The following is a 13,471-nucleotide window of genomic DNA, read 5'->3' on the forward strand; positions in this document are numbered from 1 at the left end:
AGATACTGCCTGACCTGAGTGTTTTTAGTATTTGCGGTTTTGATTTCATATACGAACACACCATTACTGTTCTATCAGTAATATACTTTTATAGAAACTGCTTCATTGAACTAAATATACAATTGTATTTCCCATAATAGCTATCGTTAAGCCAAAGCAGACAGACAAAATAGAAAAAAAAATTGTGTCCCCAAAGGTGAGCTACCCTTGAATGATGCATAGGTTAGGTGCTTTGGTTTTCTTCAATCTGTGCACTAAGTGCAGCTTGATGGAGCTCGGAATGGATAAATTTGCCTTGTACAGCTAAAGTACAAGCAGCTCTGTGCTGTGGAAACTCATTACATTAGAGTTGAAACTGCCAAAATTTATTTTATAAATGAGTTAGGCAGTTAAAAGAAAGCAATAGAGATGACTAGTCTCATGAATTGCAGAATTTCAAGATGGCGGCTCACCACCACCTACTCGAAAGCAATGAGAGATGGGCAACAAATGCTGGTCTTCCCGGCATAGCTCACATCCTAGGTACGAATTAAAAAAAACACCAGTCTCTGCTGGACTTAAACTCATGAGACGATTGAAAGGACAGTGTGCTAACTCAATGTCCCACCACATTTTTATTTTAAAATATAAATTTAAAATTTAAGTATGCACAATGTAACAGGCATATCAATCGCAATGATTCTGACTGTGATCTATGCTGCATTTTTTCATTTTTTACTTTACTCCTTCCCAATTCGTGTGTCTTCATTAGCTTCGGAGGCATTAAAGTGCACCATCAGAAATATTCTGATTACGCATCCTTCTTGTAAATTTTCTATAAATGTGTCAAGTAAACATTCTTAAATTATCTGCTTCGAAGGTTGAACAGAATGGTGCAAAATTACATATCCTGTAGCTGGCCAAAGCCAAATGTAATGAATGGAGGCTGTGATCTAATTATTCCCAGTCATTAAGAAGGGAAAGGAATGAGAAAGGGATGTAGCCAATGGATAGACACAAATTTAATCTAACAAATTAATGACACAGCATCATTTGAACTTTTCTGACAAACAGGTTTAGCTCTTCATATATCAAGAATGGGCCTGAAGAAAGAACTGGTTTGCATTCATATAGCAGCACTCTGAAAGCGCTTCACAGCTAATTCACTATTTTAAAATGTAGGCAGAGGAACAGGAGGGCGACATTCCATCCTGTGGACTTGTTCCACCATTCAATGGGATAGTGGTTAATCTGCAACCAAACTCCATTTGCTCATTTTTGCTCCATATTCCATAGGTTTTTGTTCATCAGATTTAAAATTAATTGATCTAATATTAATTGTTTGCAGAAGAGGGTTCCAAGCTTTTACTGCCTTTTATGTAAAAATGTTTCCTAACTTCACTCACTCCTGAAAGGTCTGGCACTAAATTTTAGAGAATACCCCCTAGTCCTCGACTTCCTCCAACAGGCGGAAATAGTTTCTCTCTACCTACCCCATTTGAGCTCCTTAATATCTTGAAGGCTTCGATCAAATCACACCTTAACTTTATAAATTCCAGGGAATACAACTCTACTTTCTGTAATCTCACCTCATAATTTAATCCTAAGAATCCAGGTACCATGTTGGTAAATCTACACTGCATTTCCAATATATCTTTCCTAAGGTATGGTGCCCAGAACTGCCCACAGTATCCAGGTGTGGTCTAACCAGAGCTTTGTATAGCTGAAGCATGACTTCTCCCTTTTAGTTTAGTCCTCTAGGTATAAAAGCCAGCATTCCATTCACCTTTTTGATTATTTTCTGTACTTGTTCATGGCATTTTAATGGTCTATGTACCTGGGCCCCACAAATCTCTTTAGACTTCCACTGTTTGTAGCTTTTCATCATTTGCAAAGTATCCTTTTCTATCCTTTATTAGGACTAAAGTGCATGGCTTCACATTTGCCTGAATGAAATCCATTTACAACAGTTTTGGCCATCCACGTAATCTAACATCATATTGTAATTTTATGATTCCATCACACTTATGTAAACAATTTAAGAGCCAATTTGCAAACAGCAAACCCTTGCAAACAACAGTGACACTTATGACTAGTTAATACATTTTTGGGGGATGGTTGAGGAATGAATGTTGGTCAGGATGCCAAGAGAACAGCAATCCTTAATCCTTTTTTATAATATTGCCTACCTTTTCTCCACCTGAACAGACACAGCGGACTCGGCTTAATGTCTCATCAGAAAGACATTGTCAAAAAGCAGCATTCTCTCAGTATAAGTAGTCATGAGGTGCAGTGCTAAGTATCAAAAATAAAAAAAATGTTTCTTGGATTTATTTCTTTGGATAAATTTCAGAGCACCGAATTATAATAAATTACCTTGTTTAATAATGTACCTCCCAAAGATATACCAAGAGAAGCTGTAGCACATGCACTTCAACTGAGGGGTATTAGACTTGAATGTTAGAGTCAGATACAACTATATGTTCAGTGCCTAAACATTCAAGCCCATCCCTTGTTGAGTGATTATAGAAAAGCCAGGCGCAAGGGAAAGAAAGAGGAAAGGGCACCACAAAGATGTGGAGAAAAGCAAGAAAAAAAGGGCAAGGGTATGAACTCAAATCTTTTACAGGACTTTCCAATTCTGGTGATCCAGCAAATGCTGAATATCCCAGTGGTTTTGAAGACTACAAAGTAGTTCCTTAGTCACCAGGCATCATTTCAATAGCTTCTACTTATGGAAATTCTCCCATCAAAATCTCCAGAATTCCCTAAGAAACCATCTCTATTAGACTTACAAGGAATATCTAAATGGGAGGATAAGCCTTCTCAAATGCTTCTAGTCTCATAACTTTCACATTCTTAATATTAAGAAATGAGCTTAAGTGATTCCGTTAATATACAAACATACTTGCCACCTCATCTTGACTAAAAGATGCCCCTTGATGGCCTTCGCACTCACTTCTGATCAGTCAACTATCCTGCCTGGTTCCCAGGTGGCCAACACTTCCCCCTCTCGAGTTCTGAAAGGTCATCAGCCTGAAATGTTAACTGTTTCTCTCTCCACGAATGCTGCCAAACGTGAACATTTTTAGCATTTTCTGCTTTGATTTCTCTCTCTAGACACCAGCCTCTCTTCCCTTCCCACCTCTGCAATCTCGAAGCATTGTTCTGATATGTAAAAGCCTTGCCTGATGCAGTTACATTTGTAAGACCATCAAATTCTGCCTCTCAAGTTGCCTATTCACATCATTTTCTGACCTGCAGTGGGTATAGGGTGATGATACTCGCACTGAGTATGTGCAAATACCTCCACTGCCATGAAACTGAGACATCACCTTTATAGGTTGAGTGTGAGAGACAGATGATGGGTTTTGAGTGTGGTCAGGACAGAAAAATCAAGGAACAAGGATAGGGTAAAATAATTAGCAAACAAATCAAAAAGAACTAAAGGAAAGCAATACAATTATTTAATGTAGCAGGCAATGGTATCTTCCATAACACTATACCTTTTGGGGATAACCCTATAATTTTAATACAAGATTTTTTAAAATTGACATTCGCACAAACACTGTACCAAGTAACTAAAGAACTCAGCTTTAATACTTGACACTTCTGGCACTATAAAAGAAAACTATAGGATAATGCACCAGTACAATATTACTAAAATGCTTTTGTTATTGTAGAAGACCCATAAATAACTTTTGTTGTGCATTTTTTTTTTACAAGAGAAGTCACCTCTGTAGTAGACTACCAGTTATGCAATGGTTAATTATATGAGTGTCTCTGAACATATTTTTGAATATGTCATACAATCCTGGCCAGTAAAAGATAACTACAGTTAGAAATGGGTTTTTAATATTCGCTGCAGTCATTTACTGACACTATATTTTGCACTGCTTTGGACAAAACGCCTTATTAACAAACCAAATGAAGACGTAATGCCATTTAAGTTTACTTGTCAGTCAGAAATTTAACCAAAAACTCTCATCACAATGTCATTTAAAAAAATGCACTTATCACTAGTAATAATTAATGAAAATTATTCAAGTTTGTAGCTTAGATGGCGTACTACCAAGGAAACACGTGGCCAAAGTTCTCAACACTACATCTCCTAGTAGCTTTGAGCATCTTTGAAAAAATGAAATGGTTCAGGTATTAAAAGTTTAGCAGTGAAGCTGAAATACCTGCATAACTAAGAAAGCTGCACTTATAGAACAAGTGTATGTTTTTAAACCTCACTGATCAATCTAGATTCAAATCAGATGAAAATATTAGATATGCAAACTGTAACAGGCAAATATTTGACTGGAAGTAGCAGTGCTACAGATAGCTGGTTGGGTGAAACTTTCAACTGTTCCATTGAATTTCTTACTGACAAGTAAACTCAAGTGCTACTTTAAAAATCAAAACTTTTCAGTATTACAGTAGTACTTGGGCAATGCTGTGTATTAAAATGATAAATGTAGAAAATTTTCTAAATCCTGCTGACAATCAGGTATAGTATGGATAAATGTAACCAGGCACGATCAACTGATCATGCGCCAAATGACAACTGTTTCATTAGGAGGATACTTTTCTTTCACTGTATTGTACCCAAAAAATTTTTATGTAAACTATCTAACACACACTGACCCAGATAGAATACGCTTCCATACACTTACAGCTTTTTCATTTCTGACAATCTTATTTCAAGAGCAAATTAAGAATGTAAATACAATCCACAGTTACTGAGTTATATAAATAAATTGACAATATGAATTGTTTATCAACCTAACGTTTTAAACTTTAACTGGCTTGATGAGATGCTTGAAAATTACAACTAACTGCCTTTCAAAATGAAAATTGTAAACTAAAAAAAAAAATCACAGCAGTAACATACTTGGGAGATAGCATGATGATTTGAAATATAACAGTGCAGTGCAGCTGTGACAAAATGTTTATTTTTAAGACTTAAAAATACACAAAATTAAATATTTTTAAAATGTAAATCCTTTGGATCTAATTCTTCAATAATACTTACCCTGATAATTTGATAGTGGTTGATACAGGACTAGATCCAGTTGATATTGTGGAATTTATACTATTCTTCTTTGTAGACAGATCAAGCACTCCATCTGCTAACAGACAAAGTTTGGTTCAATTTTTCCTTAACAAAAGCCTTTAAAGGCAATTGACCTTCAGTGATGATAATAGTAACATTTTGCTTTTCACCAAATAACCCAAAAGACATCACCTTTTGCTCAGAATGCCGGTTATAAACCTGAAATATTATAACCCATCTTTTCTCTCAATGGTGCTGAACGGCCCAGATGTTTTTAGAGCTTTGCGTTTTTATTTTACAATTTTATTCTAAAATTCTGTTTATTTTCTAATAACTAGAGCTAAAAATAAATTAAAATAAACAGGTGGGGATCCAAAATAACATCAGCAACTGAAGGATCTCACAGGTCATCTAGCCTGGGTAAAATAACAGAGCTGCACACTTGGTTTTAACTCTTTACCTGGCAAAGAGAAAGGGGCTTACCCGCTACCCAGTGACCTCTCACTAATACCGAAAGGTAAGGGGATCACTAACCTGAGACTGCCAAAACATCCAATAGGTTGACAGAATTCCTAATATGCAGAATGGGAGGACCATGCACGCAAAGTCAAGAAGTGAACCACCCACTTCTGACTAAAGTCACCTTTCTATCACATACAGAAGAACCCATCACTAGGTTTCTAATTCCTAAACCAACAGATAATGGGGCTATTCATAGAAACAGAAAATTTATGGCATAGGAGGCAGTCATTCAACTCACCTTGTCTGCGCCAGCCAAAAAGTTATCCAGCCCAATCCCGCTTTCCAGCCCTTGGCCCTTAGCCTTATAGAATATACACGAAGTGAGTAACCAAGTACATTTTTTAAAATGTGATGAGGGTTTCTACCCCTACCACCCCTTTCAGGCAGAGATTTCTAGAACCCTAAACCCTCTAGCTAAAATGTTTCTCTGCAACCCCACCCCCATCTTCCTATCAATTACTTTAAATCTATTCCGTGGTTGCTGACCTCTTTGCTAACAGAAAAATATAGGTCCTCAATTTTAAAAGCCTAAATTAAATCTTCCCTCAGCCTCCTATATCCCAAAGAAAATAATCCTAGCCTATCCAATCTTTCCTCGTAACTCAGTTCTGAACTAAATGCTGCAGGATATAATGTATTTAATAAAGGCAGAGGGAAACAGAGGTGGTGGGTGGTGGAGTAGCTGTACATGTAAGGGTAACATAATGGCAGTAGAAGAAAGAGATGCAGCTATCAGCAAGACAAAAATAGAATCCAAAATGACCAATCATACCAACTGGTTAGTCTACAGGCCATCCAATACTAAAGAGAGATGGTGAAAGAAATATGCAGACAAATTAAGGAATTGAGTAAAAAAAAACCATAATAATCATGGGGGATTTCAATTACCCTGATAATAATTGGACAAGAGGTAAGTAAAGGGAATAAGGGAATGGAGTTCCTACAATGTGTACAGGACTCCTTTCTTAACCAATATACAAAAAGCCTGCGAGAGTTATTGGACTAGTCATGGGGAACAAACCAGAGCAGATCAGGAAAATAAAAGTAGGGGAACACATCTAGGCAGTAATGACTATAATCTAACATGCTTTAAAATTATTTTGGAGAAAGACATAAGTATGAGAAAACCACCTCTAAGTTAATAGATTGGAGAAAAGTTGATTTTGAGGGGCTGAGAATAGAACTTTTGGAAAATAAAATGGGCAAAAAATATTGGCAAATAACAATGTAGAAAAACAATGGGAAATATTTAAAACTGTGCTCCGAGTGCAGGAGAAATATGTTGTGATAAAAGGAAAGAACAAACTAAACACAAGTGAGGGATCCATGGATAAATAAAGACATGAGGGAGTAACTGAAAGTTAGGAAAAAAGCATATAATAAGCACACAGACAGCAGATGGATCCATGATAAGACAGAATACAGATATTAGGAAAGAAGTAAAACAAAAAACATTTATGAAGGCAAAGAGGAACATAAAAAAAAATAAAATATTTTACAAATACATTAGTTAAAAGGAGGAAGGCTATGATGGGAATAGGGCCATTAAGAGAAAGACACAATACCACTAGTAAAAATATTAAATAATTATTTTGCTTTAGTGTTTACCAGGGAGGTAGAACAGGTAGATATGATATTGATTGATGAGATGAGCAGTGAAATTATAAAAGGTTTTGATAGAGTGGATACAGAGCACGTTTCCCCTTGTGGGAAAGAGCTTAACTGAAGTCCACCAACATAACATCGTCACCAAGAAATCCAATAGGTATTTCAGAAGAAACCTTTTGAACCAAAGAGTGGTGAGTGTGTGAAACTTGATCACAGGGAATAGTTGAAACAAATAGTATAGATGCATTTAAAGGAAAGCTAGACAAACATGAGGGGTAAGGGAATAGAAAGTTACAATGGTAGATTTAGATGAGGAAAGGCAGAGGAGGCTTGAGTGGAACATAAAGACTAGCATGGACTGGTTTGGTCAAATGACTGTTTCTACACAGTGTATTCCATGTAATCCATTCCTTGCAACATCCTTGTAAATCTCCTCTGTACCTCCTTGAGGGAGACAGTGGCATAATATCGCTGAACTAGTAATCCAGAGGCCCCGGCGAATGCTCTGGGGACATGGGTCAAATTGCACCACAGCAGCTGGCTGAATTTGAATTCAATTAATAAATCAGGAATACAAAGCCAGTCTCAGTAATGGTGACCACGAAACTATCGATTAATGCAAAAAACTCATCTGGTTCACTAATGTCTTTCAGGGAGGGAAATGTGCCATCCTCATGCGGTCTGGTCTACATGTGACTCCAGACTTACAGCAATGTGGTTGACTCTTAACCACCCTCTGAAATGGCCTATCAAGGCACTTCGTTGAATCCAAGAAGATGGCTCACCTGCTCAAGGGCAACAAATGTTTGGCCTGGTCAGTGATGCCCACACCTGATTAAAGAAAAAGAAAAATTCCCTCTCCAGTGCAATAATCAGAATTGTACACAGTACTCTAGCAATGGTCACACAATTTATACAAGTTTATACAATTCTAGCATAACCTTCCTGCTCTTATGATCCCATATGCCATCTTAACCATCTTATCACCTGCCCTGCTATCTTCACAGATCTATGGCTATGCATTCCAAGTTTCCTCTATTCCTCAACACTTCGATACCCTTCGATACATTATGGGCTCCCTTGCTTTGTTTGCCTTTCCTAATATGCATTACCCCACACTTCTCTGGATTGAATTCCACTTGTCACTTTTCTGCCCAGCAGACCAGTCCATTGATATCTTCCACTTCATTCTACTTCAAACATAATAAGCCAAACTCTTCACAATATGGTTGACAAAGTGATACGCCTGACATGAAAGTAACACGCTTGAACATCAGGGGACCTAACAGTACTGTTAAGAGGAAAGAAATCTTAATCTGCCTTAAAGAAAGATGAAGTAGATATTCCAAGAAAACAATTTTTGGCTAGGAGGAGAAATAATTTAAGAAATAAAAACAAAAAATACTCAGGTCAGGCAGCCTCTGGTCAGGGGAGTGGTGGACTGGGAAGACAAATATTTCTGATAGGGTGGAGGGCAGGAGAGATTAAACAACAAAAGGTTTCATGTTGCAAGGCCAAAGGGAGTGGAAATGGAAAAAGTAAGGAAACAACAAAGTCTTGCGCTTTCCACAACCACGGGATGTCTCAAAGTGCTTTATAGCCAATGAAGTTCTTTTTGAAGTGTAATCACTATGCTGTAATGCAGGAAACAAAGATGTGTCTAAAGGTGTGAATGACAGGATAAGCTGCTGTTTGAACACAAAGTGAAGGAGAAAGAGAGAAACAAGGGGTAAAAAAGGCAAAGAAATATGAAACGTGGGGGTAGAAGTTATGATCTAAAATTGTTGAACGGAATGTTGAGACCAGATGACTTTCAAGTTGAATAATGGAGGTGCTGTTCCTCAAGCTTGCAGTGAGCTTCACTGGAACACTAGCAGGTCAAGAACAGAAAGGTCAGAACAAGACCAGAATGGGAAATTAAAATGACAGGTGACTGGGAGATCAGGGTCACATTTGTGGGCTGAAAGGAGATGTTTTACAAAGCTGTCACCCAGTTTGCATTTGGTCCACCCAAAACAGAGGAGGCCACATCATGAGGAGCAAACACAGTATACTAAATTGAAAGTACAAGTAAATCTCGGTTCTATTTGGAAGAGGGGAGGAGGTAGAAGGGCAAACGTTGCATCACCCGTGCTTGCATGGTACTGTAGGAAAGGGAGGTGGGTGCTGGGGTGATCAGGGTGTTGCTGTGGGAACTGTCCCTTTGGATTGCTGAAAGAGGAGGGGAAGATGTGCTTCATTGGAGGTGGCAGAATATAAAGATGAAAATATTCCCAAATCAATTCTACACTTGCACACTGCTTTGCAAGGTGGTAACACTGCTGTGCACAACAGTCACCACTTCCCAAGAATTGCCTCAATGCTGTTGAAATTGCAATTTGGAAGGCAGGGTGGGGGAGGAGGTGGCAGGGGCAGGTACCAAATTTGTTGGCTTGGAGTGAAGACAATCAGTGCCTGGCTGACCCCACTGCACATCCTAGTCTTCTCATCTCAAGCGTAAGAATGTAAGAAATAGAAACAGGGATAAGCTATTTGGTCTCTTGAGCCTGCTCTGCCATTTTATAAGATCTTGGCTTCAAAAATCATCAAAATAAACTGTAACCATGAAGAATCATGTCTTCTTTTTCCCAGCAGGTCACTGATAATAATTCCTTATCCCCAAGATGATTTCTAATGCTGACCAGAAGTGTCATCATCGTTGGAATCCTATCTATTGCTACCAGAAAACCATTATATAACTCCATTATAACTGGCTTTCCCTGCAAGCAGGTTTCTTCTGCTTTCCTCCATGTCAATATATAAAAGCCAATATAAACCCTAGGCTATCCACTGCCAGGGAAGCAATGGAGAAAGCATCTCAAATTTCTTCACTGCACATATGTTGCTACTTAATGCAATAAACTCGATCCTAGAAGCAATGGATTCTACAGTGTCTCCTATGCCTCACAAACTAAATATCACCCAACCCAGCAAGGGATCAACAAGATCCCTCAGCTTAATTTCTCCCTTCTTCCATGTGATCTCAGCTTCAGAAATTACCTTGACTGTATCAATTAGTGGATCAGACCATGTGTGACAAATTGTGCTGCTATATAGGGTGCTCAATGTATGTATCTGCAAGTGGTGTGAAGCTTATAAAGCAACACGTACTCTATTGTGCTGTACTCCAGGATTAAGTAACTGAGAAAAGTAATGTTGAGGTGCAGAGGGTAAAAGAAATGAAAACATATGAGTTGACGGTAGCTTTTCAAGTTGCTTTTTCTGTGGGAGTCTTTGGTTGATGTACAGGTCAGCAATGTGCTAAAATTGATTGTTCAGCCAATAAGAAAGCATGACTGTCTACAACACAAAATTAATGCATAACATGCTATATACACAGGTATTTTGATTCAAGAGACATAGGTATTGAAGCTAATTTCCATAAATGTTACTTTTAGGAATCAGGACTACACAAACTTCATTTATTTAATACACTGAAGCTTGATACATAATTGCTCCATATTTCTGACTAGAATGGAATCAAAACCATTGCCTGCGTCTTCAGTGTTAAGGCCTAAAATAGGCTGATTCTTCAATAATATAAATCTGACAACTCTTATCCGAATAAAAATTAACTGCAATTGTTCCAGTTACATTCCTAGATTGCTAACACGTGTGTTGTAGCCTGCTGTATAATTTATGAGCCTCAGGCCTGTAATCACACTTCAACTTCTGCTATACATAACAGGGTGTCTGAGAGGGATTTTAATGAAGCAAGTCTAGCCATGATTGGCTATCAAGCTTTTAGTGCATCATTCGTAGATAAGCTAAATTTACAAATTTAATATAAGTTTAGAAAGCTTACACAATTTATATACGAGGGCACAAAATAATCAAAAGTTCCACGACACGAAAATATGTGACCATCAAAGCAGGTCTCTACCGCTCTAGGAAACCTACTCCCTGTTAAAAGCACCTGAGGTAACATGCATTTATGACAGTTATTCAGATAGGAACACTTTCCTACAACAAACAAAACATGAATTTTAGATCACTTTAAGCTAAGAAGGCCATAACTAATATCATTTCCACATTAACCAGGATGTACTATGCTGAGATAGTTCTCTATTTTGGCAAGTAATGCCTTTAATGCATGAGGGACCAAATAACTTAAAATAAATCCAGCCGTATTTTGGCACCAGTTTTCAATAGAAGAGGGTGTAGATATAGTATAAATCACCAGTATTTTGTAAGTGAAGATACTTCCAGAAATGTTCCTTTATGTACACACTATCACTTGCATCCTTCCCAGTGCTGTTTTGTCTCCCTGCTCCACTATTTCCATGACCAAAACTTCCAAAACAAAAATAAAAGGGTAGTTTTACTTCAATAAGAATGTGAAATTTCTATGCACACATTTATGTTTTTTTAATGTTTACTCTCTGGAAGCAGAACAGACAAGAAGTGAGGTCAGTAGCAGCAGTGATGAGGGCCACGTTTGTGGGATTTAGCAGGAATCCAGCTAGAACTGGCCGCATTCTACATGAATTGCCCTATTAAGTCAGAAGTTATTGTCAAAGTATATACAGGTGGTAGAATGTGACAGAGAAACTGGCCAGATGAGTGTGTTTCAAAGCAAATTGTTCCTACAGTTTTGGACTAAAGTTTACCAGAACAAATGACAAATACTAGGTAAAAAAGAAAGTCACAAAAATAGCAGATTTATTTTTTTTTTACTATATTGACAATTATAGCTCTTACAAAGAGCCAGCATGGGCATGACAATCTGAATGTTGTCCTCCTGTGCTGTAACCATGATACTCCAAGATTCGTTGAATTTTGAGTAAACCAAGTTGCTTTTTACAGAATAACATGGTCCTGTTTTTCAACTTGTACATGTAGTTGGGATAACAACTTACACAAAAGAAATGCCAGAACAGATTAATTTCATATAAGAACATAAAGACATGTTTTGTATGCTGGTGAGACAGGCTGTTTATTTGTGCTGCAACACTTGAGGTGGGGGGGGGGGGTGCATTTCCTGCACATGTAGTGTCAGAGTGTCGGCTGCTGTATTAAAACGAACAAATTAGCTTGACATAGACTAACAACAAAGTTCAAGTCACCAATTTTTGGGTCTGTGTAGCTCTCTACCAATTACAAATTCTGGTATCAACTTTACCTATTAAGTATCAACTGTTCCCTCTGTAAAACATGCTTCTGATGATTCAGTGAATGATGAAGATACATAATGAGGAAATTTCAATAAATGAGACTCCCAACTTCCAATGAACTTAAGACTGTGGAGAATTGATTGTAATTTCTTTGGTAAAAATCAATAAAAGTATTTTGAATAAAATACTTAAGATTTATTATCTTATGTAGGATTAAAAACAATGTCCCTGGGATTAAGAGTCCCATTATCATCCAACTGAAATACCTGTGAAATGCGAGGGGCTCCCTTAACAAACCGGGGGTGGGGTGGCGAACAGCATTTAAATAAACCAATTTATTTTGTTTATTTTCATGGTCTGATTTATTATGCATTGTGGCAAGTTAATTGGTGTTCTTGTGTTGGGGGAGTATTTGACCCTTCTGAAGAAGCAGCTGTTTCTCTATTTTGATATCATTTCAGAGCTTTAAGAATACATCCATTGCCAATCACAATGCTAACGCTCATTCAATGGTGATGTAAATAGGCAGCATTACAAATCCAGATTTCATGTAGTAATTCAGATACAGAAAAATTTAATCTTGCCGTCATCAAGAACAGTGTGCATGCGCCAGTGGCTGCAGCGTGTATCAAATGCACATGCGCAACTGTTCCTGATGCACTTACAGAAGTTATAGTGGATGAGAAAGACGACAGCGTTGGGGGAATAGAATCCTTTTTCTACTTTTGTCATGCTATATTCCCTTCCCAAAAGTACTGTGGGTGTACTTACATTAGATGGATGGCAGCAGTTCAAGAAAACAGCTCACCGCCACCTTCTCAAGGGCTATTAGGGATGAGCAACAAATGCTGGCCTTGCCAGTGATACTCACATCCCATGAAAATGTAAAAAAATATTTTCACTGGCGTACGCTAAAATCAAGCAACCATGGCGAATGTTACCCCACTTACTTCAAACAAATGCCATGGCCTTACAGCAAATCAATACTGACCTTGTTATTTTTCTCCATTTTTAATAACCACATATTTAAATTCAGTGAAGCTGTCAATTTACTGTCTAAATTGCTGCTTGTACTTATTCAGAATTAGGCTGTGTCACTGATTTTCATTCCATCAGTTCTGAGCTGGCAATGAATCCAGGTTCCAGTGATAAAATATCATGGTAACCT

At 37.7% G+C, this 13,471-nt stretch overlaps 1 protein-coding gene across 15 annotated transcripts in view; it reads right to left on the bottom strand.

Moving 5' to 3' along the window:
• Positions 1–13,471, bottom strand: part of lcorl (ligand dependent nuclear receptor corepressor-like) — a 137,199-nt gene that overhangs the window by 61,162 nt on the left and 62,566 nt on the right. For 8 of the 15 annotated variants that reach the window (XM_041199207.1, XM_041199217.1, XM_041199258.1 and 5 more), the window contains one exon: positions 5,000–5,096. The exons of 1 other annotated variant lie outside the window; for it this stretch is intronic. In XM_041199207.1, coding sequence (XP_041055141.1) covers positions 5,000–5,096 — 97 coding nt within the window. Of the gene's footprint in view, positions 1–2,168; positions 2,275–4,999; positions 5,097–13,471 lie in introns of those variants that run through there. 6 more of the 15 variants (XR_005944439.1, XR_005944437.1, XR_005944436.1 and 3 more) reach the window with 3 other exon arrangements.

The sequence above is a fragment of the Carcharodon carcharias genome, chromosome 1, assembly GCF_017639515.1.
Source record: "Carcharodon carcharias isolate sCarCar2 chromosome 1, sCarCar2.pri, whole genome shotgun sequence".
Classification (NCBI taxonomy): Eukaryota; Metazoa; Chordata; class Chondrichthyes; order Lamniformes; family Lamnidae; genus Carcharodon; species Carcharodon carcharias.